This window comes from Terrapene carolina, unplaced genomic scaffold, assembly GCF_002925995.2.
Source record: "Terrapene carolina triunguis isolate 2854851 unplaced genomic scaffold, T_m_triunguis-2.0 Scaffold53, whole genome shotgun sequence".
NCBI classification, from domain to species: domain Eukaryota; kingdom Metazoa; phylum Chordata; order Testudines; family Emydidae; genus Terrapene; species Terrapene triunguis.
The window spans coordinates 8,014,680-8,041,918 of NW_020664404.1; the positions used below are offsets into that span (position 1 = coordinate 8,014,680).

Sequence of the window (27,239 nt, forward strand, 5' to 3'; positions counted from 1 at the left end):
CCAAAGGTCCAGTCAGACCTGCCTGTGCAGGACTTACGCCTCACCCGCTTGTCTGCACATCCACCCCCTGCCCCATCCAGAGAACACCAGCACAAGGCTGATACCTTGATTCCCTCCCCAAGCACCTCTCTCTCCCCCATCCCAGCCAGGAGAGGTGGTCTCTATCTTGGCCTACTTGATCCGGGAAGGGTTAATCTCTCCTGCCTCTCCCCATCTGCTGATTCTGATTGCTCTGAATTACCATACAGATTGAGAAAGCCAGGCCTGTGATTTCACAAGAGCCTCTGCCAGGCTCCTTTAAGTGGCCAGAGACCCTCAGCCTCTTCCATCCTTCGCCCAGATGCTCCGCTTTCCCTTGGAGATGGATCTCCGCCTGTGACCCCTGCACCTGCTCTTGTCTGATGAGGGCAGCATCTAATGACTCCAATTTGGAAAGAAATTCAAGAGGAGAGATGATGGAGATTGGCTGCTTTCTGACTAGTCCTAGAATCCCCCCACTTCTCATGCCCGTCAACATCAGAAAAGGAACAAGCCAGCCACCTCTTCCCCCAGCCCCTCCCTGTCCGTAGCCTTCTAGGCTGATGGGTCTTGCTCTTTTTCCTGGCTAGTCCCATTCATCACAACTATGGCACATCTGTGCCCACGACTCCCAACCTTGCACCCCTGGTGGGAAAGAGTGGAGGTGGGCTTCTGTGCCCGTCAGCTAGATCCAAGGGGAGGCTGAATCTGCAGCAGCAGCCGCCTCTGGCCAGTGTAGATTTCCCCCTAACCACCTTCCCCTCAGTACCCAGGCAATATCCTGTAACGTAATCAGTGATTATACAGAGCAATGCAGGATCAATCCCATCCTGATGCAGGCCAGGAAGGGATGGCTTTCCTTTACAGGCAGCCTGGCAACTCGAGAGGACAATTTCTGAGCCAGATTTGGTCGTGTAATAGCAGCATGCCCCTTTGTACTCAATGCCAGCCCAGGGCTCTTGCAACACTCTGCCATGGATTATCATAGGGATTGAATCTGGGCTCTTTTGCACCAGAAGCACAGCTCTCTACCACTCGAGCGAAAGGAGCTAGCAGCAGTTGTAGGCACTTATCTGCTGTGAGGACCAGCCACCAGAGAGGGGCACGCTTTGCCAGCATCTTACACAACCATCTAGGGTGTCCCCCTGATTTAAGGAGGCTGTGTCAGACGAGCACTGAAGCTACAGAGCCCACAGTTTCACTGGCTGCAGAATGCCTGCTCACCTGAGCCCTCCCCTCAGAAAGGCAGACGCTGTTTCTGCTCAAATGGCCCCCATCCCCATCTCATTGTTGGGAGTCAGGGCAGGTTCCCTCACCCCGTGGCCCCATCTCCCCCTCAGCCTGGGAGTCAGGAGAGTCTTCCTTGTGTGGCCTCTGGAATTTACCTCAGGGAACAGAGATGAACCATGAGCCTTTGTGTCTCTAATAGACTCCATGGCAGCTCCTCCTGAGCATCCACAGATTTGGCACTCTCCTGCGTCTCCCGGTAACGGGGCCATCAGGCTAAATGTCACCCTGGCACTTGCTATTCATCACCCCAGTGTGAGCCTCAAGCAAAAACCCAGCAGGGCTCTGGGGAGCTGAGAAGGTAGGCAGATGCACCAGAGACCTCTGGCAGGAGGGGGCGGAGGGGCATGCAGGCGGAGATGGTCAATGTGCCTATAGTTATAGAGAGAGGTAGAGAAAGCCCCCTTCAGAGTGGGAAAAGGGGACCTTTGGAACAGCACTACTGGCGGGGTGGGGGGTGGGTGAAATGTAGAGCAAGCGCCTTCCTAGGATGGAGGGGAAGCCCCAGGGGGTGAGAAATATGGAGACAGCCCCTCCTGCTGTGGGAGAGAGGGGGTACTCTGGGCTAATTGTGAGCCCTCGCAATCCCCCATCTCTCCATGCCCACTCCACTGGCCAGTGAACCAGCCTTGCTCACATCTCACCTCCTCGCTCCTCCCGGAGGAACTTTCCCAGGTGAGTGCAGGTCATTTCCCACGCAGGGGCAGGAGACGATGACTTGCCACAGTACCACCGCAGCTTCCCTTCAAGCCTCTCCTCTCCTCGGATCGCTTGGGCTGCTCTGGTGGCTGCTGTCTCCTTTTTTCCACCCCCCCTTGAGAGAGGCTCCCAATTTCCATTTAAATCGAGGTTTTAATGCTTCTTCCCACCCAGCCACCTGGCGGGGTCGAGTCTCAGCAAACAGCTTCAGCCACTTGAACAGTGCCTACAGGGAAGAGGGAACATTCAAAGGGCTCTTTTCACACTTCCACCCTGTCAGGGGCCTAGTGGGACAATCTCGGGACCCCGGTAGGTGTGCAGCAAAGGACACAGTCAGCGCTCAGCACACCCAGCAACACAGAGCATTAGGGATCATGGAGTAAGGTGTGAGACGGGTACCCAACTCCCACCAAATTGGAAGTAGGCACCTAAATCCCTTAGGCCCCTTTGAAAATAGCAGCCTCTGCATTTAATCCTTTCTTACACCGGGCCAATGGGAGCATACCCACTCCACCACATGCACACACCCACTGGGGATACAGCCCCAGGCTATTGCCTCACCTGGCCCCAGGGTGAGAGAATTGAGGGTTGGTTAGTCCTGTTAGGTCCCCTCTTGTCCACCTCAGAGAGACCAATGCACTTTAATCCCCTACAGTATTTCCAGGGCCTCTGTCCAGTCAAGTTTTAAATTTCCCAAAAGCTGGGGTTTCCGCCCTGTGGCCAGGGAGACTATTCCAGTCTCAGAGATTGCAGTGCCAGGACATTTCCCTGATAGTCAGCTCCAATTTGCCTTTGCTTCATTTCCTCCCATTCTTCTTCGTCACACCCCTCAGCCTCTCTGCACACTTTCCCACCTCACTTGACAATTATAGCCATAGATGGTTATCATAGTAAGAGATTGACCTGTTGCAATATTTGGGAACAGTGTCAGCTGGGTGAATCTGATTTCATAGAATATCAGGGTTGGAAGGGACCTCAGCAGGTCATCTAGTCCAACCCCCTGCTCAAAGCAGGACCAATCCCCAGACAGATTTTTGCCCCAGATCCCTAAATGGCCCCCTCAAGGATTGAACTCACAACCCTGGGTTTAGCAGGCCAATGCTCAAACCACTGAGCTATCCCTCCCCCCATTGCTAGCTTGATTTTGTAAATGGGGAAACTGAGGTGCGGAGCAGCCAAGTGATTTGCAAGGTCACACAGGAAGTCACTGGCAGATCTAGGAACAGAACACAGAAATCTCGACTCCCAGTCCTTTTCTCCATTCTCACAGTCTATTAATCAGCTCACAGCCTCCCTCCCTGCTCCCAGCGCGAAAAGTATCGCAGTTAGGTGTCGAGGTGAGCAGAGAGAACTCTTTCCTTGCTGCTGGACAGTGCTTCTGACTCAGGATCCCAAAGCATCTCATGAACGGGAGTCTCTTCACTTGCCCCTGAAATGCAGCCGCCGTGTAATGGTGCATAACAACGCACCGTGAAAATTTAGCATGGGAAGCGATAGAGAATATGTATCCCAGTGAAACCACAGGGGGGAGTTTGAGAGGCAGAAAGAAATTAATATAAGGTAGAATGTGGCTGGACTGCTCCAAGGGGCATCACATAATGACCACAAACGAGAAGGATCTCTAGGGCCATAGGGGTGGGTAAGAGGATGATGGAGAATCATGGCAAGAGTGAGCCTATGGACACCAAGCTTGGAGATTGCCATTTAGGAATAGGTTCAACCCACATGTTTTCCTGGCCCCAGCCTAGAGCCTCGCAGCATTAAGGGGAGGCAACACAGAAGACGGAGCCAGTTGGCAGTGATGGACCATTGCTGGGTACACCAGGGGCTACAGCCACCTTTGCCCCCACCCCTAATAAGCTGAGTATCGTGGAAGGTGCAGCTCAGAAGCAGGGCCTGGGCTCATTGGCTGACTCATCCTCTTGTATTGCTGTGGGATCCCCGAGTGTATACTGAGGTGCCCTCAGCAGGATGGGAGCGGACAAATGCTACCTCGGTCCCACAATACCTCTGCTCCAACGCAGCCTGCAATCCCATCCTCCTGTGCAGGAAACCCACAAGAAAACCGCACTGCACTGAAAGGAGCGAGATGTATTTTTTTTGCCAGACTAAGAAAATCCTGGTTAAACACAGAAATATGCATGTGGTTTGGAAGTTGCCGTCCATTTCCTAGCCTGATCCCTGGAAGCGGCTGTAGCACAGAAGGGCCAGTACAATGCCCTGAAGGCCACTGGCCCAGTTCAGTCATTGCCACGCCCTGGGAGGTTGGGCTGCAGGCATCAGGAAAACATCGGCCATGGGGTGCTCTGACGGAGGTCACAGTCAGAGCTGGGGGGGAATGATCCATTGTACAGTCAGTGAAGGGAAGAACCAGCCCTGAGGAGCCGGGGGCATCTGAAGAACGAGGGGGGCGAAGAATCCTTGCTGTTGCCCCTCCCCCAACATGCACACACAAAGGCAAAGTCTCTCTGTTTCTATGCAGATAATAAACAACATTTTTGCAGCCACTGCCCACCTCTGCTTGTCCGCTCCCGCCCGGCTAACCCCCCGTCAAAGGGCTGAGTCCCCGGTCGTCAGACACGCGGCAAGTTCACGCAACTTTTGTCATAGAGTAACAAGAATATTATGAATGAGTTGCCCTTCTCAAAGCACTTTACAAACATTCGCGGATTAAGCCTCGCACAACATCGCTGTGGGTTAGGTATTAGACCGTCACCAGAGATGGGGATACTGAGATGGAGAGGTGAAGTGACTTGTCCAGGTAAGCAGTGAATAGTCCTGACTCCCAGTGTTCCCCCTGCTCTAACCACTGGAAAATACTCCTCTCCCACAGCTGGGAATAGTATAATTAATCATCATATAATGCAGTAATGCAGGGGTCGGCAACCTTTCAGAAGCGGTGTGCCGAGTCTTCATTTATTCACTCTGATTTAAGGTTTTGTGTGCCAGTAGTACATTTTAACGTTTTTAGGTCTCTTCCTATAAGATATAACTAAACTATTGTTGTATGTAAAGTAAATAAGGTTTTAAAAATATTTAAGAAGCTTCATTTAAAATTAAATTAAAACTCAGAGCCCCCCCGGACCGGTGCCAGGACCTGGGCAGTGTGAGTGCCACTGAAAATCAGCTCGTGTGCCGCCTTCGGCACGCGTGCCATAGGTTGCCTACCCCTGCAGTAATGCCTCAACCAGGGAGGGGCCCCACTGTGCTAATACTGGATAAACATATAGTAAATGACCATCCCAAAGAGCACAGCACCCAGGAATCCTGACTCCCAATCCCTGCTCCTACTCTGGCCATTAGACTCCCCTCCCCCATGGCTGGGAATAGAACCCAGGCATCCTGACTCTGCTCTAACCACTAGAGAGACAACCCTGCTGTACGAAGAGGTGGTTATACAGAGAATAAGTTGCGTCCTGTGAGTGCTTCGGCAGAGGTATCCTAGGGAGGACCCCACACTTCTGTTCCCCTCCCACACTGAGTGCGCTGTGACTTGACTGTCTCTAATAATTACAGTTACTCTGTAATTATCACCTTCTGATTTCTCTTTGTTAAGGTTTATTGGGAAGAGAGAACGAACGGCTTTGGCAGTGCTAAGGAGCTGCAGATGCCAGAGAGTGGAGGCACCTGGATTCAGGCTAAGGTGGACATGCCATTTTTGCTGCAATGGTTAACCAATCCCCTATCAAAACATTGTAAAAACGATCAATCGGTGTCATGTTTTACAATGCAATGTTGGGGGCTTCTCCCATATCCCACACACACACACACACACACGCACACACACACACACACACACACTGTCTGGTACTGGAGCAACCAGACACAAGTTAGAATATGCAAAGAAGATGCTAATTAAAAAGTACAGGTGAGTGAGGAAAGAGATTCTCAGAAAGCTATTGTTATTGAAATGAGACAGTGCACCGGGATCTAATGTAATGGGGAGAGGTGGTGGTGGCGGTGGGGTGGGGGGGGAGGTTGGAAAGACTGTGAAGTTGAGAGACTGCAGGGAAAATGGAGAAGAAAGACTAGAGCGAGTGTGACTGATGGAGAATAGGGGGAAGCAGAGGAACAACCTCTTCCCCCTAAAACCGGGAGTCTGACTCTTTCCTCCACTCCCTGCACACAAAGGACTCAGACTGGAGTCAGTAATCTCCGCTGCCACAGAAAATGCCCCCTTGGCTGACAACAGCGATAAGCAACAGGTGCGGTGGAACTGAACACGGCATAAGTGCAAGTGGAGAAAGGGCCGAAGCGTGTTCAGCACCAGTTCAGAACCTGTGGTTCTGCCCCAAATGCAGGACCAAACCCTTAGCACACAGCATCCAACAGCAATGAGCCAAAGCACTACAGCCTTTGGGCCCATTACTGCAGCCTAGTGCAGCCTGAAAGCTCCAATCCAATGGGCCATGTATTTGTATTGGCCTGGAAGATAATCTGCCTGAGCCAGAGCAATGAAGGAGAGAGACACCTCCTCACAGCTGAACTGGTGCCTATTTACTCAACTTCCCAAAGAGGGGCAGGAGAACATGGCAACAACAATACCTTTCTGCCTTAGCATCCCAACTTCCTAATACCCAGAACCTTGTTCTAAACACTCCCCCTCGAGCTGGGAGTCAGGACTCCTGGGTTACCTGCCCTAAACTCTAGACCATCTTCCCCTCCCAAAGCCAGGAACAGAACCCAGGTGTCCTAGCTGCCTGTTCCCTGTTATTTGCTAGTCTCAGGGGATGGCCTGTTCAAGTCCATGGTTTCCCAGAGGAAGCTACTGACAACTATGACAAGGGATTTTTCTTTTTTCCTAGGAACTACACTGAGACCCACCAAACTCATTTGACATAAGGCACCCAACAGACATCAACCACTTCCATTCACTACCAACCTGGGTTGGCCCTGGGTTTGAACCCATGGACTTGAAGTGAAAAGTGCCATTCCCTGAGCCATCCAGTCCCCTAGAAAGTCACTTTTCTGAGTATATCAGAGAAACAAAGGAAGATACCAACATATTTGCTAATACATACATACATACAAACTCCTTCCCAGCCAGAGGGGTAGCAATTCCTCTCCCCATCCCGCCCCTGTATGCACACTCCCCAGAAACTGGGCGATTGCTGCAGACCTCTCTCCGCCATATCCCTTCTCCCCGCCCCCACTCCCTCTCCTGATCCCCTTTCAATCCAGCACACTGGAGGTGAAGGGAGTGATCTTCTCCAGTGATATATCCATCTCGCACTCCACGTGGACCACGGCTGGCAAGACAGCGTCGGCATGGTTGTTGTGGGAGGTCTGGGAGATCTGGGACACTTTGTCAAAAGTCAGCTCATTGTCTTCGGCCTGCAGGGTGGCATGGGGGAGAAGGTGCGGGTAGCTGAGGGTCACTACATCCTTCTGGTAGGTGGTGTCATGGTGGTAGGAGACCAGCTCGTTGCTGAAATTCACCGTCTCCACTGCGTTGCTGGGGCAGAGGCGGCTGCAGCCCAGGATGGTGGCAAAGGCCCTCCTGAAATCAGCATTGAAGGCGTAGATGATGGGGTTGAGAGAGGAGTTGGCCCAGCCAAACCAGACAAAGATGTTGAAGACTGTCTCGCTGACACAGGGCAACTCCCCAGGATCATGCAGGTCAAGGTCGCAGAAGGGCACCATGCAGTTGAGCACAAAGAAGGGCAGCCAGCAGAAGACAAAGACGCCCATGATGATGGAGAGGGTCTTGAGGACTTTGGTCTCCTTTTTGAAAGAGTTCTTCAGGGAGGCCTCGTGGGGGCAGTCATTGCTGTGGCAGTTCTGGGCATGCTCCACGGCTCTCTCCAAAGAGGAGATCCTGCGGATCTGCCGCTGAGCGATGCGGAAGATCCTGGTGTATGTGACGATCATGATGGCGACGGGGATGTAGAAGCTGATGAGTGATGAGGAGATAGCATAGGTCCTGTTGAGGCTGGAGTCGCAGTTCTCCTCTGAGCCCTGTGTGACGTTGGAGCCTGGCTCCTGCTGAGCAAGGAGCTCATTGGCCTTGTGCCACCTCAGCTGCACAGGGATGAAGGAGATCAAGATGGAGAGCAGCCAAGCCACCCCAATCATGATGAAAGCCACCCGCTGGGTCATCTTCCTCTCGTAGCGGAAGGGGCTAGAGATGGCCCAGTACCGGTCCACACTGATAATGCACAGGTTGAGGATGGAGGCTGTGGAGCACATGATGTCAAAGGCCACCCAGACATCACAGAAGCCCCCAAAAGGCCAGAAGCCAGCCACCTCAGCGACTGCCTTCCACGGCATCACCAGCACGGCCACGAACAGGTCGGAGACGGCCAGTGAGATGACGAAGAAGTTGGTGACCTTGGAGCGCAGGTGCCGGAACTTGATCACAGCCACGCACACCAGGGTGTTGCCCAGCAAGGTGGAGAGGATGAGGAGGAAGAGCAGGGCAGCCATCACCACCCGCAGGGACAGCTCCGAGTTGTCGTCCTCCACCCAACTCTTCCTGCTGAGGGTGTCATTGATCATCTCCAGCCCATCTCCCGCTCCTAGCAGGTAAAGCCCATCCATGAGTTCCCTTTGTCCTGCTGTCCCCAGAGATCTCATTGGTGCTACGTCCCCATCGGCACACAAACCGCCTCCTCTTTATTCCTCCTCTTGCATCTCGGAAGCACAAACTGCGACCCTTCCAGCTCTTGAACTCTTACAAGCGCAGCTAGATCCCCGGTCATAAGTGCTCCAACCTTTCGCTCCTTTCCAAGTCTCCTGCAGGCAGCCTGGCATTTTCCCACCACCACTTTTCTTCTTATGCAGCCTGCCGCTCACGAAGAGCCAGTGCTCACCTCCTGCTCTCGTGTGGGGTGGGTGGGCTCGACTGCAATCTTCCCTCCCCCTCCTCTCGCAGGGGGCTCATCAGCTGTTGCAAATCCATTGCTTGTAGAATCCCTCTCAATATCTTTTGTACTGGCCAGGTTTGTACTTGGCTGCTGGGTCGGGTGCGAGGGGGAGTTTGGAGATCACTCTCTGCTGTTGCTGCTAGATGCTCTCTGCTTCTCAGCTCAGACACCCAGCTGCTCTGCTGCCGCTGTTCTTTCCTCTCTTGCTGATTTGCTCCAGATTTTACACAGGTGAGATCCCCTTCTTCTCCATGTACGGAGCACCTACTCATCAATCTCTGGCCTTCTGACCTTACCAATCTGCCCTTTTAGTCCTGAGATATTGGGGGCATGGGGTTTGGACTTTTTTGCTGAGATTGGGGAAGGGGTTGGATTTAGGGAAGGTAGGGAAACAGGCAACAGGGACGGGGTGGGGCGAGGGATGAGATGATGAGCAATCAGAGAGGGTTGAGAAGATTTTGGAGGCTTAGATGACATTTATTGATAGTTTGGGAGTTCAATATGTGGGAATCCAAGTCATTTTGATCCTCCCAGTAGGAGACCGCATGGTCTAGTGAATAGGATACTGGGCCAGGAGACCGAGGTTCTGTTCCCACTGGTTTGCTGTGTGACCTTAGGCAAGTCATTTCCCCTCTCTGTGCATCAGTTTTCCCATCTGTAAATAGCAGATAATGACACTTGCCTTCCTTTGTAAAATGTTTCAAGATCTATACATGAAAAGCGCTGTATAATGAGTTCCATGCTATTGCAGTATAATCTCTCCAGAGTCCTCTTCCTCCGATCATGGAGTGAGGGCAGGGCTGTACACAACTTTCTTTATTTGAAGGGGGCCTAAAGTAAAGAATAATAAGTGTAGGATATTGATTCGATGAGGACTTTTGTACCATGACTCAATTTGTCCAATTTTAATAAAGCGAGATAAACACGCTTCTGTTCCCAACTCAGGGTTTTCTTTATTAGTGCAATCCTTAAATTGGGGCAGGGGGTGCACTAAAACTCCAACTGTCTAGGCCCACGGAATGGTATACAGAAAGCAAAGAACCTTTTCATGTTAGTATGAAATCTAAATGCCAGCCCCTATTCCAGACTGATTAACAGGTCGTTGTATAGCCAGTGGTCAGTGCAAGGAAATCTGACCCTTAAGTCTATGGGTCATTCCTTCTGTGGAGGAGATGCAGTAACCAGCTGTCACTATTCCTCCCCTTGTGGTGCTGGGGCAGTCGCTGAGGAGAGTTCAGTGATCGCAGTTTATTATCCTATCTACAGTGCCACTGAGTAAACGCAGGGCTGAACTCCCTTGGGCTTAGACCAGGAGAAGAGAGATCCCGCACATCACAAAGCCCAGGGGGAGGGAAGGGGGGCTGTGGCAGTGCAGACTTGGAAGCAACTGCCACTAACCATTTACAGACAGCTCCATCATTAACACCATTCACCTTTCCCATCCCTGAGGGCCACCACCCCAGGCAAAGGGGACTGCTCTCCCCTGTGCATTAGCCCAGCAACACTCATTTATTAGGAATCAGGATTGACCCATTCACATGCAGTTTAGTCTTCAAGTTCATGGGCCATTTCCACCACCCCTGCAACTCCACTGACTTCAACCGAGTTATACCAAGGGTCACTTTGGCCCAAGAGGCTGGAGATTTCTTTGAAGGAGAAGGTGAATGGTTTAGATCTTAGGAATTAGGAACCACTGAATTATTCAGGGAAAACTAGGTATCACCCTAAAGAATCTTCATCCCTTTATAGGCATTTTACCTCTGGGCCACACGTCTCTCCCTAGGATTCTCTCTGCACTGAATCACACAGTCTGTCCCCAAAGAAACTCAAAAGAGCACTGACCTTGGCTCCTGAGGGATTTCTCTGGGGCTAAATTTCCTGGGGAAACAGCTCTCAAGAAGCCTCTCAACATTAACCTGCTTTGGAGAAACTTTTCACTGACAAACTTGCCAAGAAACAAGCAGCAAAACCCTTCTTGGGAGACAAATTCTCCCAAAAAATCAGCCCCACTCAGCACTAAACTCACTAATTACCCAGCTGTTTGCTGTAATACAACACAGTGCAGTGACCTTAACCCTTCCCTGTATGGTGCACCATTTCTAAACGAAGCAGCAGTCAGTCATACTGAAACAACCCAAGCCTATTGTGTGTTTTGGCTTCATTAGCTTTACCCCGACACATGCATTGTATAATCTCAGGTTTCAATCTGAGCAGACACTACCCCAGAACTACTTTCAGCTGCTGTCTTCAAGGATGTTCATAGGTGACACGCCCTCTCTCCGATCTAGCCAAGAAAGTGATTCTGTTTTCATCATGAAGCAAATATTTTTCTTCTTTAATCAATTTCACGACACAGCATCCTTCCCCCCACCCTGCATGAGCTCTTTAAAGAAACTAGCTAAATACATTACAGTAACAGCTTGCAAGAGCTTCATTTGTCTCATTAAGTTCCATCACCTTCCAGCAGGTTCCTGCCAACTATTTATGCCAAGAAGGCGTGTTTGCTCTTTAAAACTTTTACAAGTGCCTTTGAAATTGTCAGACCTTTTACTTTGCCAATCAATGGCGATATGAAAATGGACAAAAGCATTTCAAAACAGAAGGTAGAGTGGGTAATATAAGCAACAAGAGACCTTCAACTTCTGGCCAAGGACATACAAACACAGGAAAGCACTTCTAGGATTCAAGCTGATGCACTACATGCATGAAATTGGGGATGTTAGCCACTGCTGCAGCTTCTCATGATGCTGAGCATTCGCCCGAAGTGCCATTCTATGCATAGGCACCTTTTGCCACTGCAGGTCATTTTTACCATGTTGGATCTGAAAGGGCATTCATCTCGACGCCCTCTATGCACAGCACATGGATTTCAAAAGTTCTTCTCATTGTTGGACATATGGTAGGCACGCGCTTGCTCCTGGAAGTCAGTCACCTAGTGTTACACAGTCATAAGTCTCAGCCCAAAGTTGCATTCTGTCCCTTACTTAGGTCAGAATCAGTGCCACAAGATGCCTATAAGCAAGACTACTGCAAGCCAGGACATGGTCATATCTCACAAGTTACACAGGACAGTCCTTGGATGGGAAGCATTCCAGGAAAACCTAGGCACTGCAGGAGGTGGGGCTGATGATTCTTTCCTGGAGAAGGGGGCATTCTTCATAAGAGTGGCCACACTGGGTCAGACCAAAGGTCCATCTAGTCCAGTAGCCTGTCTTCCGACAGTGGCCAATGCCAGGTGCCCCAGAGGAAATGAACAGAACAGGTAATCATCAAGTGATCCATCCCCTGTTGCCCATTCTCAGCTTCTGGCAAACAGGGGCTAGGGACACCATCCCTGTCCATCCTGGCTAATAGCCATTGAGGGACCTATCCTCCATGAACGTATCTAGTTCTTTTTTGAACCCTGTTATCGTCCTTCCTTTTCATTAGTTCTGAACCAATGCTTCCGCATGGTGCTATAGAACAGCCTTTTGCCTAAGACATAAAACCACGGCTCTGTATCTCAGATAGACTGCAGAACTAATGTTCATTGTAATTCCTCTGATCCTTTTTGAAAGAGAAAGTTGTTAACCCTGGTGTCATGACCAAATTGGAGCTTAGGTAATTACATTCTGCCCATCTGAAAGTCTTCCTGCAATTTCTGTTGGATGCAATATCCTTTGCTTCCTACACTAAACTGATGTAAGGCTGCATCATTAAACAGCTGCGGATCCATCTCAGAAGTAGCTGTATTTCAGTGAAGTGAGTACTGTGTATATATTTTGCAAAGCACTTTGGTATGAAACAATTCTATTTTGGTGGCAAGTCATTCTTTAGCACTTTTGTATTTAATAGCTTTCCCTTCCCAGCAAGAGGGTGCTCTCTAAATTACCCCTCTACTATTTTCCCCCTTCTTTTTCACAGCCACATCTTTAAGCTTTCTTTCCATTCAGTCATCTTGATTGCTTTCCCACTCAGAGTCAAAGCATGAAAATTACAAGCCACTTCAAGTAACGCACCAGCTGCTCAGATTTAACTCTTAAATGCCTCTTCCAGCCCTCTGGCATGTTTTACACACGCTTGCAAAGGGGATATATACAGCAACTTCGCCATGCCTTGCCTCTCACAGAAGGGAATTATCCTGTCTGGGAGTTTGGTACTCTGCTACTCCAGTCCCTACAGAAAGGATCTAGAACTACTGCCTGTAAGCAAAGTCTCAGCTACCATTATAGGTTCAGGCAGTGTACAAGTAACTTAGAATGCAACATGGGAACAAAACAACCCCCTTCCCCCGCAAATTTTATGCAATAGAGGGCCAGTATCACAGCATGGAGCAGACACACAATAATTCCTTGCCTTACTAATGTAGAATACAGCATTCAGTTCTAGGCATCGTCAAAAAGTGGGGAGAGAAGTTGGGAATTTGGAGAAGGAAGAGTCTAGTTACTTTCTAGGGCTGACAATACAGGAATCAGCGGTTGCTATTCTGAACGTTAACCTTTAATTTAAAATCAATAAGAGAACGTCATAGATTATCAAAGAGTAGGAGAGAATGACTTATGAAGATTAATCCAATAAAGTAGGTAATAACTGAACAGGGACTCAGACCAGGACTGTATAAGCATCCAAATGAGATCAATAACCAAGCATGGTCGTTTACTGTGATCCAAGGGGACATAACTAGACATAACAAAAGGAAGCCGAAGAAAGGAACGTTTACTTTGATTCTCTAAATGTTTAGCAGGGAGGTCTATTAGATTGTGGGATAGTGTCCTTGGTGAAAGTCCCAACATTTTAGTCATTTTATAAAATGGACCAGAGGAAAAGCGTGGGAAGCAATCGTGCTGCTTTCTGGGAATGAACGAGAGGTAGAAAGGATGGCGTGTCCTGAAGAGCAAAGAGAGCAATCAAACAGCTTTTTAAGATCACGAATATGCCAAGGCTCCTGAACCACAAGCCAGCAGGGCTCTGTCTCTCACTGAAAGCAACTGCCTGTTTTAATTTAGACTAAGAACAGAGCACTAGCAGAGGTCCTGTTGTGGGTACATCCAACAGTCGGGTGCACGGATTATCCATCACTCTGTTTTTGAAGTCAAACCACTGTCAGCTGCCCATTTATGTTTAGTGAACAATCTTTCCATCACAGGTGTTGGAAGCACCGCGGGAGCAGCATTAATAATGTGATCAGTGTCAGAGATAATGCAAGAGAGAAACTGGCAGCACAATGGACGTTTTTGTTTTTTTCCCCCTTTATTACACAGCAGGTAGAAAAAACAGCAATTGTTTCCCCTCTTTCTCTTTACAAAGGAAAGGAACACGGAGATTAAAATTATTTAGTATGATTGTGTTTGCGGCCCATGTGACTTGCTAACGCCTTGCACCATACCCTCCACAGGAGGAGGGGTCTCCACTCAGTAATGGTATTTGTGCGGGGGAGGAGAAGAGGAGCTGCTGTGTTCAGATGCAGCAGACTGTAGACGCTTCACTGGTAGTTCTCTCCCCCGCCTCTCTTGGAGTTGGGCTAGGTCCAGTGCCCCTTCTCCTGTTCATTACTCCATGATCCTTTATTACTATTCATCCAAACTGCCCTCCACCTGGCTTGAGCAATGGAGAGCCATTGGTACAGGAGGCAGCACAGGGCTAATACCCAATAAGCAGACACTGACTCAAATGTGGGGACAGAAGGAGACCACCAGTTACAAATGTATACTCAGCTAGTCCACCCGACAGCCTTCTTTCCTTGGGTCAGCCCACACTTGGTACTCACCACTCCATGTCTAGGGCATGGTGCTCCCATCAGGAGCCAGGATACACAAGAGCACAGTTGGAAGCACCTGCCTCGCCTAAAGCAGCTAATCCAGCCATGCTAGATGCAACTGGAAGCAAGACAGGTCAGGCTTACCCTCTTCTGTGTACAAGATAAGCATAGTAAAAGTGACCTGCAAAGAGGAATTGCACTTCTTTCTAATGAACAAAGGCAGCTCCTAAAGGTTATTTCCTCTGCTTGTCTTTTTACATTAGAAATTCAGTTCTTCTCTAGGACAACTGGTGCCCTAGCGAAATTATGACATCTCAAGACTGCAAACTAAAAGAGAGGATTGTTAGACTGCTTAATGCTCTGTTTTACTGTTACTGCCACTGTCTAAGGAACACTTTGGAAAAGGATACAAAATCCCCATCCATTCAGTGATGGTGTAAAAAGCTCACACTAGCCAACCCTGTGACTCCCAACAAGTTCTCCAGCAAAGGCAGGGAAGACTAAACTTGAGCTACCTGTTATTTCTACAAGTAAAAAACAAGCGGAAACTTAATAAACATTGCTGGCCTTTACAATCACGCAGCCTAAAAAGCAACACCTTCATTTAAAAAACCCTTTGCAGGTCTCCTTTCAAGGCTTTAGTGTGTTACAGAGAGAGGAGTAAATTTCATCTTGTGCTGGCAATTGCTGCCCCCTAGTGGCAACAAGGCTCATACAATAAAACAGTTATTGGTCTCATTGACCACAATCGTGCAAATACAAACAAGGGAAGATAGATAGTACTATCAACATGTGTGTAAGCTTGCTGCAGACAGATGACTTTCAAGAACTGTACCTATGTTACGTGCCAAACGTTTTACACAACCACACAAACAGCCAGAGGTCAAGCAGCTGTGATCCTACTGCGTTTCAGGTTCTCCTCAACGTTAGCCATAGCAAAACTGAGGACTGTTATGAAGTAGGAGAGCTCAGGAATTGTAATCCTGCAGGGAAGACAGAGCTCATTGGCAAGAGTGAACATCATAGGTGACTTGGGATAACAAGTCAAACTGAGACCAGTGTAGATATTGACACTAAAGAGACGACAGCAACACCAGCTAGGATCAGTTCCAGAAAGGGTGGATTGTCATGGCAGTAGATCCTGTCGTTTAGCAAAGTGATATCCGGTAAAGAGGGGGGCATTAGCCCACACTCCAAAAGTTACTTTTTAAAGTTATGGTCACTAGTTAAGCAAGCTTAAGACAACTTCTCAAATTACAGCAGCAGGACGCTGTTAGAGACCCAGTCCCAGAGCTCTTTTGGGTTCAGAATATGTAGAAGCAGTCTTTTGTGCCAAACCTACAAATGAAGAAGCAACAGAGAAGAAAAGTGAGTGTTTAGCAGTAGAATGGGTTAAAGAAAGACCAACCATATCCTAAGTCCTGAAGACAGACACAGGCAAACAGTTACTAAGCCCCCCCCATACCGTGTAAGTCCATAGTGGTTTCTTGACACTTAAATAGCATACCACCTAGGGTTTGTCCTCAGATGTAAAGGATACTAACCCACGTTTCAGGACATAGGACAGATACTAACTGCTCAAAGATATGAAGAAAATTCTATGGGCAGGTCATTCAATCATCAAGAGATTTCATGCCTTCCTCTGAAGCTTCTGATATTTACTACTTTTCGAGACTAGAGGGACTACTGATTTGATCCAGTATGTTAATTCCTATTTTTTTTTTGTTTAAATTAACCTTAAGTCACTCATCATTACTAGGTGAAGCTGAGACTGGCGGCCAATTTAAGCATCTGTATCCGCTACATGAAAAGAGAAGGTGGTGCAATGAAGGGCCCAGAAGAACACTAAGAGGGCCTGCAGCATATTCAGGGACCTGGGAGATCAACTGTTTTAGCTATGGGCCTGCCAACATTTATAAAATGGACCAAAACGCACTTTTACAACAACGACACACACAGCTGGCGCCATCCAGTTCTTCAGAGTGCTTCGCTTTCGGAAGGAGTTAACTAGCTGGAAAACAGTTTCCACTAGCTACTAAAATAGGAGCTCTCTCTGTTTCACCATATAATGGGAGTAGGTCTGCTCAAAGAAGGGCGTCCTCTCTCTGTGATAATATAATGCAGGATTCACAGCCAAGGAGACTATAGACATTTAGCCACAGAATAGGGAAGACATGGGCAAGGGTAGAACATACTTACTCCTCAACCCTGCAGCAGCCCTCTAATAGGACAACCCTTGAAACCCCACTGACAGAGGTTTAGAGGGAACTATGCTTTCTGGCCCATATCATGCTTAGCCTCTATGCCAAGACTGCCAGGTGGTGCTAATTTACAGCACAGCGGTGAATTTGTAGAGCAGGACATTTGACCGCTGGCAAGTGGACAGAGAGCCACCACCTCTTGATATGTGGTTGTCTTTGATCCCAGTAGTAGGCCACCAGCTAAGATTGTTGTTGATACATACCTCCATCCTCCTTCTCCAACTCTGCTTCAAGCTCAGTATCAGAGATGCTGGGAAGTAGAGGCTTCTGGGGAACAGGAGGCAGGTCCAAAGGCTCTTTAGTGGAGTCCTGGAGGAGACTATCCAGTTCCTTCTCAAGTTCCTCACCGTCAACTTCTGCTAGGTTAGAGAAGAAACAAATCAATCTCCGGAGGAATTAAACAATATCCTCATAGCACAGGAAACGGGCTGGAAGACCATATAAGCAAAACATCCCAGTGGCCAAGGAAGGCATTGTGGCAGGAGAGTGCTGCAAGGACAATCCTACATCACTGGAAGAGCTGCTCACTCACGGCTGGACACTAAGCCCAGATGTCATTCCCCTTTCAAAGGGGATGTTACACTTGAGAACCTGAGCCTGAGAAGCTCCTGCCAACTCATCTTTTACCTGGTGGTTTGCATAGATTCCTGTTCAGGTAAGAAAACTTAACACTGACTTTACAAGTCAAGTTCAGAACAAGCACTAATGTCCCAGTTTCAGCCTCCACCAAAGTTACTTCAAGACAGAAAGAGAACTATTGCAACTCGCCTATTATCCAAAACCATGAGCAGCGCTGCATGCTTCTTCCTCAGACAGGGACCTCATGCCTCAGGGCAGAAGAGGCAGAAAGTTCAACATGTAGGACTGGGGTGGCAAGGCTCTGTCTGCTAAAGGCAGTAGGGGCTGATACATCCTAACCTCAGTCAGAGGGTATCACTGCTGAAGCCTGTGTGTGGTGGAGGGTCTGGGGGCGGGGAAGTGTTTTGGAAGAGACAGATAGCAACATAGGTGCTGTAGAAGATAAACCAGGAAGAAAGGAAGACATTACAAAAGCTAATAGCGTCCATCCAAAAAACAGACTAAACTACTCAGTAGTTTACAGCCCCAACCTTGGAGGACTGCAAGCAGTTCTATGAGCTTGTATGTTTGGAGGAGTCCAATTGCGAGCTGGCTCCCATCCCCAGTTCTCCATCTACCTAATATTAAGTCCTGCCATGGGTGCAGGGGACTGGACTAGATGACCTCTCAAGGTCCCTTCCAGTCCTATGATTCTACCTGTTGAGTCACTTGCAATCAGTGATCAGACACCAGGAGACTACCTGTAAACCCTTGCTCCCTCTACAAGGCACCAGTAGAGTAGATGACTCTGAAGGGATGAGAACAACTGCCTATTCTCGGAGAACAGCCACTGGCAAGCACCTGAATGGGGGGTAGGGGAGGAGGAGATAGGAGGAGGGAAAGCCCACAAAATGGATGAACTCACCCAAGCCATTGATCGACATTCCTGCCAGAGCCTGAACGACTTCATCCTGGGTGTCACAAAGCTGGAAGAGAATTAACAGTACATGGTTGTGCAATAAAGCCCTTCAAGTAGTTTTGACTGCAGTTAGACACTACACAGATGAGTGCTGTAAAAGAACATCAGAGAGCATCTACCAACACTTAAAGTGCTAATGTTGCAGGTATTTTAAGGACAAAGGAGTAACATGGAAGTTGATTTAAGGAAAGTTGTATGGACCATACAGTCCAAGAGACATGCAGAGCATAAGGGCAAAATAGTGTCAGAAGCCTCAAGTCTAACACCTGGGAAATGTGCCTCGTACATTCACCCACTGTTTCCCTATCTGTTCTTATATGCCACCATCATCTCACAATACCTCCTGAATCTGATCCACCAGGTTCTCTGCCTTCTCCACAGTGACATCTTTCATGGACAGTTTCAGAGCTCCTACTCCAGCCTGGTAGGCATTGAACACCTTAATAAGCAGAAAAGAAAGAAATGTTACTTCTATTAGGGATGTGTTCCTTAGACTAAGGAAACACTATAAGCTGTTGCTTCTTCAGAGAAGCCCTAGTGTCTGCCTTCTGCTATCCTAGCAGAGTTTTCAGTAGGGCAGCAGCATGAAGAGGCAAAGAGAGGATGCAGCCAGAGGCCAATTTCCTTGTCGCAATCACAGTAAGACCCTAGGCCATCCTCAGTATCTCTTGGAGTAGAGAGGATGAGTCTTACCCATATGCAGGAGCTCTTCAAACACAGAGTTTGAAGAGGTAGGTAAAGCAAACTTGAGCAGCAAAGCGAACGTATGAAGCGAGAGGTGGAAGAAGCACACTACCATCTGATCGGTCTGAGAAGCATATATACGATCCAAGATGCCCTGAACTGCATCCAGCTTGGAAAGGAGCTCTTCAATCCGCCGCTCTGTCCTTCGCTTGGACTTCAAATATCTCAGTGCCTGAGAACATACACACAAACTTGGATCAGAAACCAGGCAGCATCCAAAAGAAGTCCCTTCTTAAAACAACTATTCCAGTGCAGCAAAGCACATGCCATGGGCTGACTTTAGGACTGAGATGCCCTCAAACTCTCCTCACCATTCTACTCCAGACCAGAATGTTTGCATGAGGTGGCACCATGTGAATCAAGCCCCTGTGCCATAGCAGTAGGTTTTGCAGGTCTCAGAATGGTCTTGGCATACAACATTGAAACTCAGAAGTTGCCCATCTCGTACCACAGTTCCAAGACCACAGCTTCCGAAGCAGAGCAGGCAGGGTCAGAGTATACTTACCAACTGCTTTTTGCCAGCTCTACAAGCGCTCCGGGCATCTTCTTTACACCTGCAAGGACAGAGGGCAAGGAGAAGCTCAAGCCTATAAGCAGGAGGGGGTCATGAAACAGCTGTGATATTCTCCACCCCATCTTCCCCTCTACCACTGTTCAGCCACTTGCAACTGGCTCACTCAGATCCAGTGCACCCCATAAATCACTCCACCACTTTCCAGGAAGCCTAGTAGGAAATGATACAAAGTATTCTGGGGTGCATCCAAGGACAACATAAGGCAAGTGGCTGACTGTGGAGACACAGGGTAAAATGGGTGGAGAACCCTGGGTTGCCATACTTTGCTCCCCATGCACCTGACAGGCAAATAAGAGGCATTTCTTGCCTTTTCACAGTCACAAGGAAAAAAAGTCTCTCAGCAACACATTATACATGCACTAAGGGCCAGGTCACAAGCAAAGTTTCTTCCCAGAGCTCAAGGACACGGACGGACGGACGGACACACAAATACCTCTCTGCTTCCTGGGAAAGGGACTCCACCTTCTGTGATAGCAGCTGCTCACTCTGCATCAGCTGATAGACCCCGATGTCCACATCATTCACTGGAGATACTTTGGCATGCAGACCTCGGGCAAACTTCACTATCTAAAGGAGGAGCAGCACATTACTGAATTGCCAGACTGTAAGATTTGTGTTCTCACAAGCCGGAATCTCTAGAACAACATCTACACCAAGAAAGCAAGACTTCTTCCTTAAAAAAATAAAAGGCTGTGTAAACTCTGCCGTCACAGTTCCTTGTTCAGCTTTGGGCCCATAATACTAAAAGGGACACTGGTAAACTAGAATCTAAAGAAAGGGCAATGCCAGCTTGTCCTATAATCCAATAAAATATCACATTTGAGCCATGTTAATATGCAGCCATGATGCCTCAAAAGAATGCCCAGAAACTGCAGTGGTGTTGGGTAACTCCATGGGGGCATTCTTCTTTTGGACTCAGCACCAGTTACTTAGTGTTTGTGCCACACTTTGAAGATGTGAAGTGACCAAGTATTACTGCTATCTAAACAGTGCCCCTGCATGATATTAGCGGGCACTGCACAGCTGAAGGTGTCATCATTCAGATTAGATGTGAAACCAACATCAGAACCACTTATGGTCATCAGAAAGCCTATGGTACAACCCACCGCCCAAGAGCTGCAGTATTAACCTGTGTTCTGGCCAAATTCCAGCGGGAAAGATTACATTCAACCACTCCGAAATCCCTATGCATCTTCAACTGGTTACAGTGTTCTCCTTTTCTTCCTGTCCTAGACCACTGGGTAGTGTTGCTGGAAGAACACCAAGTAACCCGTGTCTATAGCTTGCCTATCAGCTTGTAAAGTGTAGAATTCTTTGGAGTGAACAGCGCTATATATTTACAAGATTGTTTGGGGAGTGGAATTTAGACCCCTCACTTAGTGAACACTCCAGAGACCTCAGCCCCGCACCACCAACTTATGATAATGGGGAAAAGCCATTTCTTCCTGTACACATACAATGTGAACGGCTAATGGAAGACACCGGCATTTAGCCATAAAAATTAGTGCCCTGTCAGCAAAACAGAATGCAAGGCAGGAATGGGACCACACAAACTCTACATAAGAACATAAGAATGGCCCTACTGGGTCAGACCAAGGGTCCATCTAGCCCAGTATCCTGTCTTCTGACAGTGGACAGTGCCAAGTGCCAAAGAGGGAATGAACAGAACAGGTAATCACCAAGTGATCCATACTCTGTTGCTCATTCCCAGCTTCTGGCAAACAGAGGCGAGGGACACCATTCCTGCCCCTCCTAGCTAATAGCCATTGACAGACCTATCTTCCATGAATTTATCTAGTTCTTTTTTGAAACCTGTTATGGTCTTAGCCTTCACAACATCCTCTGGCAAGGAGTTCCACAGGTTGACTGTGCATTGCGTGAAGAAATACTTCCTTTTATTTGTTTAAACATGCTGCCTATTAATTTCATTTGGTGACCTCTAGTTCTTGTGTTATGAGAAGTAGTAAACAACACTTCCTTATCTACTTTCTCTATACCAGTCATGATTTTATAGACCTCAATCCTATCTCCCCTTAGCCGTCTCTTTTCTAAGCTGAAAAGTCCCAGTCTTATTAAGCTTTCCTCATACAGAAGCCGTTCCATACCCCTAATTATTTTTGTTGCCCTTTTCTGAACCTTTTCCAATTCCAATATATCTTTTTTGAGATGGGGTGACCACATCTGCACACAGTATTCAAGATGTGATCGTACCATAGATTTATATAGAGGCAACATTATATTTTCTGTCCTATTATCTATCCCTTTTTTAATTATTCCCAGCATTCTGTTCGCTTTTTTGACTGCCGCTGCACATTGAGTGGATGTCTTCAGAGAACTATCCACTATGACTTCTTGAGTGGCAACAGCTAATTTAGACCCCATCATTTTATACATATAGTTGGGATTATGCTTTCCAATGTGCATTACTTTGCATTTATCAAAATTAAATTTCATCTGCCATTCTGTACCTTCTCTCTATTCTGCTCCATGACCGTGACCCTCTTTTCCTTCTGCAGCTGCAGCAGCAGTAGATAGAATGTCCTCTCATCCGGACATATGCTGGCACAGAGTGAGCGCAATTCTGAGAGGACAACAACAGGGTGGGAAGAGAGTGCAGAATTCTGATAGAGGCGATACACTTCCTCTGCCTTTTCCTGAAGGAAAGGAACAAAACTGTTAGCGTGCATTGGGATCCCTTTCTTATTACTGCAGTGGGTGCCAATCTGACATCTCTGTGCCAATGTAGATTTCACACACAGGTGAAGAGTCACAACAGCATTGTATCATGGCCCACACAAGTCATGTACATCAATTCAAGAATATTTTACCAGCAAATCTACACATAATGTATAGCTCACATGTCGTAACTCATAACATAGCGTGAATCTGTAGAGGTATGAGCACAGGAATGGGAGCCAGAAGCTGTGGAATAGTAATCCCAAGTGAGGCAAGTAACTTCACCTCTCCCCCAGCTGTAAAATGCGGAACAACACACACCTAACCCTCACAGGAATACTAAGGATTTATGTTTCATTTTTAAAAAGCACCATGTCCTTATCAGCCTTCATATCCATTCCAAACGAATGTGTTTACACTCCTATGTCTCCTCCTCTGCCAATCAAATTCTCTCTATATTCTCTTCCCAGAGGCTTATAAATTACCTGATATCATAGCTTTAGTCTAGAACTTTGGGGAAAGGTGACTTTTGTATTTTAGGAAGTCAGGAGGTCTGGGGGTATATTTTATTTATTGCACACATTACACAGTAAAGTTTCTAAAAGTCCCAGGGCTAAAAGTGGACTATGAAGGTTCAATTAAAAGAATTGTTTGTAAAATTAAAAAAAGGGAAAGTTTATAATTCTTTAAAAACAGCATTGTTGTTAATGGAATATAGGAGAATCACTTGTTCCCTCAGTTCCTGAGGCACTGGAGCTGCAAGCTTCCTGTTTCCTCTGCCAAAGCATATACCAAAATAAGCAACAGACACTGCATGGTGAGTAAGCCATTCCATAGCCCTTTCTATGCTTCTCAAAGGGTTTCCTTTTCGACTTTGTCCCAATTCAAACATTTTTTTTAAATTTCAACTTGATCAGTTAAGCCATTTTTTCACACATAACACAAAATACATGTCCCTTTTCAAAAACGAAAGATACACTTAAACTTGAAAACTAGACAACTTAAAAAAAAAAAAAAAAAAAAAAGTCGAACGCAGTGTCATGAATTCCATCTGCCCCTGAATCCCACAGTGAATGTTTGAGGCTTTACAGTCACTTTAAAAAAAATTAAATTGAAACAGTGTTTGTACACTTTCCAATCATGATTATACTTGTGTCTCTAAACCTGTGAAAGGCCCTTGTTTATGGCAACTTTTGAAGTTTAAAAATAGAGCCAGATTTTCAGCTGGTGTAAATCAGTGTTGCCCCATTTGGCTTTAATGGCATTGCATCTGATTCCTTTAGTTGAATGGGGCTTTTATACAAAATAAAAAAAAAAAGGGTTTATTTCCTGATGCTGTATAAAAGCCCCATTCTAATATTGGACACTGACTATCCAGGAAACAGTGCAACTGTACACTGAGTGCTGTCAAGTGCACAATGCAAACAAGTTGAACAGAGAAAAGAGTTCTCTATAATAGCAGTGAGTTATAATCATTTAAGCTGCTGCTTGTAACAAAAATAGGTAACAAAAGTTCAGAAAGATGTGTGATTTTTTTTAAGTTGATTTTTTAACTTCAAACTCTTATTTTTTAGTTCAGCTAACTCAAGGACATAGGGCCAACTAAAGGAATCAGATGCAATGCCATTAAAGCCAAATGGGGCAACACTGATTTACACCAGCTGAAAATCTGGCTCTATTTTTAAACTTCAAAAGTTGCCATAAACAAGGGCCTTTCACAGGTTTAGAGACACAAGTATAATCATGATTGGAAAGTGTACAAACACTGTTTCAATTTAATTTTAAAGTTGCATGTGAATTCAATGAAGACAAGAGATACTGGGATGGACAGTCACTGACACTTGTATGTATCTACAGAACAGATGGTGCTCAGACAGTAATCTGCAGGCTTCCACACATACTGTACTGAAAAAAATATATATACCTCAAACTCAACTTGGAGGAGACCCTTTTTAAATGTAAGAGAAGAATGGCCTCCCAGCAGAGACTGCCAACTCTGCTTGTGTGTTATGATGCAGTGTCATTCACTAGAAAATGAACTGAAAACCCATCAACTCATTTTACAGAAGTCATTTAACGGCCATTACGTTAATTTCTGAACATATATATAGAGGGGAAGGGCTCCATGTCCCATCTATGAGCCATTCAACCCCTCTCCCCTCTCTTGGGTTTTTGAATGTACATGAGTAGAGATGAAGGTCTCTTATTCAACTCTGACCCTTCCTGTTAATGTGGGAAAATCTTTAACATGGGTAACCAGGGCAAGCTCCAGAAAGTACAATGCTCACCTGAAGTAGCTCCACAAAAATCAGCACTTCCTCCTCCTCAGGCACTTTACTGTCACCCAGCACACTTGACAGGGTCCATTTCAGGGGCTTCAGAATGAAGATTCCCACACCCCATGAGATCCAGCTGCTGTCTACACTGGCTATGAAGTCTGACTCCCTCTGCAGTTTGCCACGTCTGAAGAGAGTAAGACATACAAGAATTAGAAATGGATGTGGGAACCCAGTCCCCACTGTGCAGATGTAATCATCAGTGCATGTAGAGATCTCTGTGGAGAATCATCTTTAGCAGTAACATTTCCCCAGCACAGAACATATAAATTGGTTCACAATTCCAGTAGATTTCACAAGATTGTCTAACTGAGGGATTATTTGGACATCAATTTGAAATCTCAATTTAAAATAAAATGTTATGTACAGTACAATATAAAAATGCTCGAAAACGACTACTGTATTTCCAGTTTATTTACTTTGGGCTTTTGACAGAATTTATACACAATGGTTTACTATAAAAAATCTTCCCTATAGTCAGTTTCCTTTCCTATTTGTGTGGGGATTTTCCACACTGCAAATTTATAGAAAGTAGTTCAAGGAACTTCCTCTGCCTACACATCCTCTTGCAACTTTGCTGATTTTACAAATATTTTCCTATGTTGTTCTTTCATTTTACAATGTGAAAATAACACACATACACACACAGACACAAAAAAAGGAAACTGGCTATAGTGAAGCTCTTAGAGTGATTGTGCATTTGACAGAACTTTATGCATAAAGTACGTAACCTGGAAACACAAATCATTTTCTTCTCTGATTTCTTCCAGACATAACCATTGTGTGTGTTATTTATAACACCAGTAGATAAAAGATTTTCAGACTGGCATAAAATATGTAGCTTGTTCCTTAAGTATTTTCAAGGGGGAACAATCTCAGTGCTGTTGCCCCCTATGTTGGATAGAGCCTATGAAAAGGCAAAAGGTTGCCTCCAGTGCCCAAGCAGCTTCTACAGCACCAAACCTAATCCTCCTCTCCAGAGTCCTCTGGCAAATCGGCCTCCCAGTACCCACTACAATATGGCCCCATGCACTTTCACGCAAAGCAGCCTTCCCAACGTCCCTAAGCATATTGCTCCCTATGCCCACTAACTCCTTCTGCCTCATGCACCTTCCCTGCTACCCATTTGTGTCCAGCACCCAAACTTCCCAGTGAACCCTCGCATACCGCTATCACCCTTTCAGCTCAGTGCCCCCTCTGATCCATGCCCATCAGTCCCCCTTATGTACGGTGCTCCACAACTCCTACCACGTTCCCACCGTAATGCCCCATGCTGCCCAACGTTCCTGAGCCCAGCACACCCTAGTGATCACTGGCATATTGCCCGCTCGGTGCCCCACATCCCTCCCAGCATTTCCTTGCACCCAAGGACCCCCAGCATATCATGCACCCTAGTGCTCCATGTCCCTTACCTCCCTGAACCCCAAACCCACCAGGATATTGCTCTCACTATTACCACATGCCCTGTGCACTCCTATGACTTGCATCTCCAGTAACCCCTTAGTATACTGTCCTCTGTAAACACCCCACACGCTGCACCTCCAGTGACCCCCAGCATATTGCTCCCAGTACCCCACCCCTATACCTGCACCTGGTGACCCCCAGTCACCTCCAGTGACCCCCAGCATACTGTTCCCAATACAGCACCCCTGTGCCCTGCATCTGGTGACCCCCTGCATATTGCTCCCAGTACTCCACCCCATACCTGCATCTGGTGACCCTCAGCATATTGCTCCCTGTACCCCACCCCTATACCTGCACCTGCTGACCCCCAGTCACCGCCAGTGACCCCCAGCATATTGCCCTGCCTTAATGCTCCACGTGCCCAGCATCCCCCATTGTGTTGCTCCCCCCCTGTGTCCCGCCTATTGCTCTCCCTCCGGGCCCGCCCCGCCCCGAGCCCCGCCCCGGCCGGGTACCTGAGCAGCTGGCGGAGCACGGTGCCCAGCCCCAGCGGGACGCTGCCGCGGCGCTCGAAGGCCTGCTGCAGCTCCCGCAGGCAGGTCCGCACCGCCCCCCGGCGGCGGCCCCGGCCCAGCACCAGCTCGGCCCAGAAGCCCATCTTGCTGTCCCACTCGGTGCTGTTCACCTCCCGGCTCTGCTTGAAGGCCGAGAACAGGAAGGCCATACGCTCCTCGTCCGACTCCCACTCCGGGGGCAGGTCCCCCTCCGGGGCCGGCCCGGGAAGCGCCTCCGCCGGCGAGCACATCTACGCGAGCCCCCGGCTCCCAACGCGGCCTATCCCCCCCGCTTCGCCCGGCCGCGGCCCGCAACCTCTCACTGCCGGGCAGCCGCACGGCGCATGCGCCGCCGCCCCAGGCCCGTTTGTGAGGCCTTCCCGAGCATGCGCCGTGTGGCTGACTGGCCGGCAAGGCAAAGTTCTCTTCCCGAAATGCATTGCGGGAGCCGGGCTTGGGGGAGCAGAGGGAGCCTTTACCCGCCCTTGTGTGGCTGCTGGGGAGTGGGGGTGCTAGTGCCACCCCCAACATGGGACCCCCCAAATA

The 27,239-nt window shown here is 47.8% G+C and overlaps 2 protein-coding genes across 3 annotated transcripts; both read right to left on the minus strand.

The window, feature by feature from the left end:
- Positions 1 to 7,176: 7,176 nt before the first annotated feature.
- LOC112116193 (D(1C) dopamine receptor-like) lies at positions 7,177 to 8,454 on the minus strand. The gene has a single exon (XM_024213515.2). The coding sequence runs from the start codon at positions 8,428 to 8,430 to the stop codon at positions 7,177 to 7,179; it is 1,254 nt and encodes a 417-aa protein (XP_024069283.2). The 5' UTR covers positions 8,431 to 8,454.
- Positions 8,455 to 14,099: 5,645 nt separating this feature from the next.
- Positions 14,100 to 27,042, minus strand: CHMP7 (charged multivesicular body protein 7). Of its 2 annotated transcripts, none has more exons than XM_024213520.1 (10): positions 26,655 to 27,042; positions 24,688 to 24,862; positions 22,192 to 22,377; positions 20,157 to 20,290; positions 19,655 to 19,703; positions 19,202 to 19,321; positions 18,746 to 18,844; positions 18,352 to 18,412; positions 17,072 to 17,224; positions 14,100 to 15,945 (listed from the first exon to the last, which is right to left on the minus strand). In XM_024213520.1, exons 1-10 carry the CDS (start codon positions 26,942 to 26,944, stop codon positions 15,881 to 15,883), a joined length of 1,332 nt encoding a protein of 443 aa, XP_024069288.1. In that variant the 5' UTR covers positions 26,945 to 27,042; the 3' UTR covers positions 14,100 to 15,880. The 2 variants fall into 2 exon arrangements, with proteins under 2 accessions (XP_024069288.1, XP_024069287.1); XM_024213519.1 differs by having other exon boundaries at positions 17,072 to 17,227.
- Between the last annotated feature and the right edge of the window lie 197 nt (positions 27,043 to 27,239).

Excerpts from the sequence above, each read along its gene's own strand:
- LOC112116193 (XM_024213515.2), bottom strand. The coding sequence starts at position 8,430 with ATGGCTGCCCTGCTCTTCCTCCTCATCCTCTCCACCTTGCTGGGCAAC.
- CHMP7 (XM_024213519.1), bottom strand. The coding sequence starts at position 26,944 with ATGTGCTCGCCGGCGGAGGCGCTTCCCGGGCCGGCCCCGGAGGGGGAC. Across the intron at positions 20,291-22,191 it reads TGGAGCAGAATAGAGAGAAG|ATAGTGAAGTTTGCCCGAGG; the intron begins GTACAGAATGGC and ends CTCCTCCTTTAG. Across the intron at positions 19,322-19,654 it reads GAGCTGGCAAAAAGCAGTTG|GCACTGAGATATTTGAAGTC; the intron begins GTAAGTATACTC and ends GTATGTTCTCAG.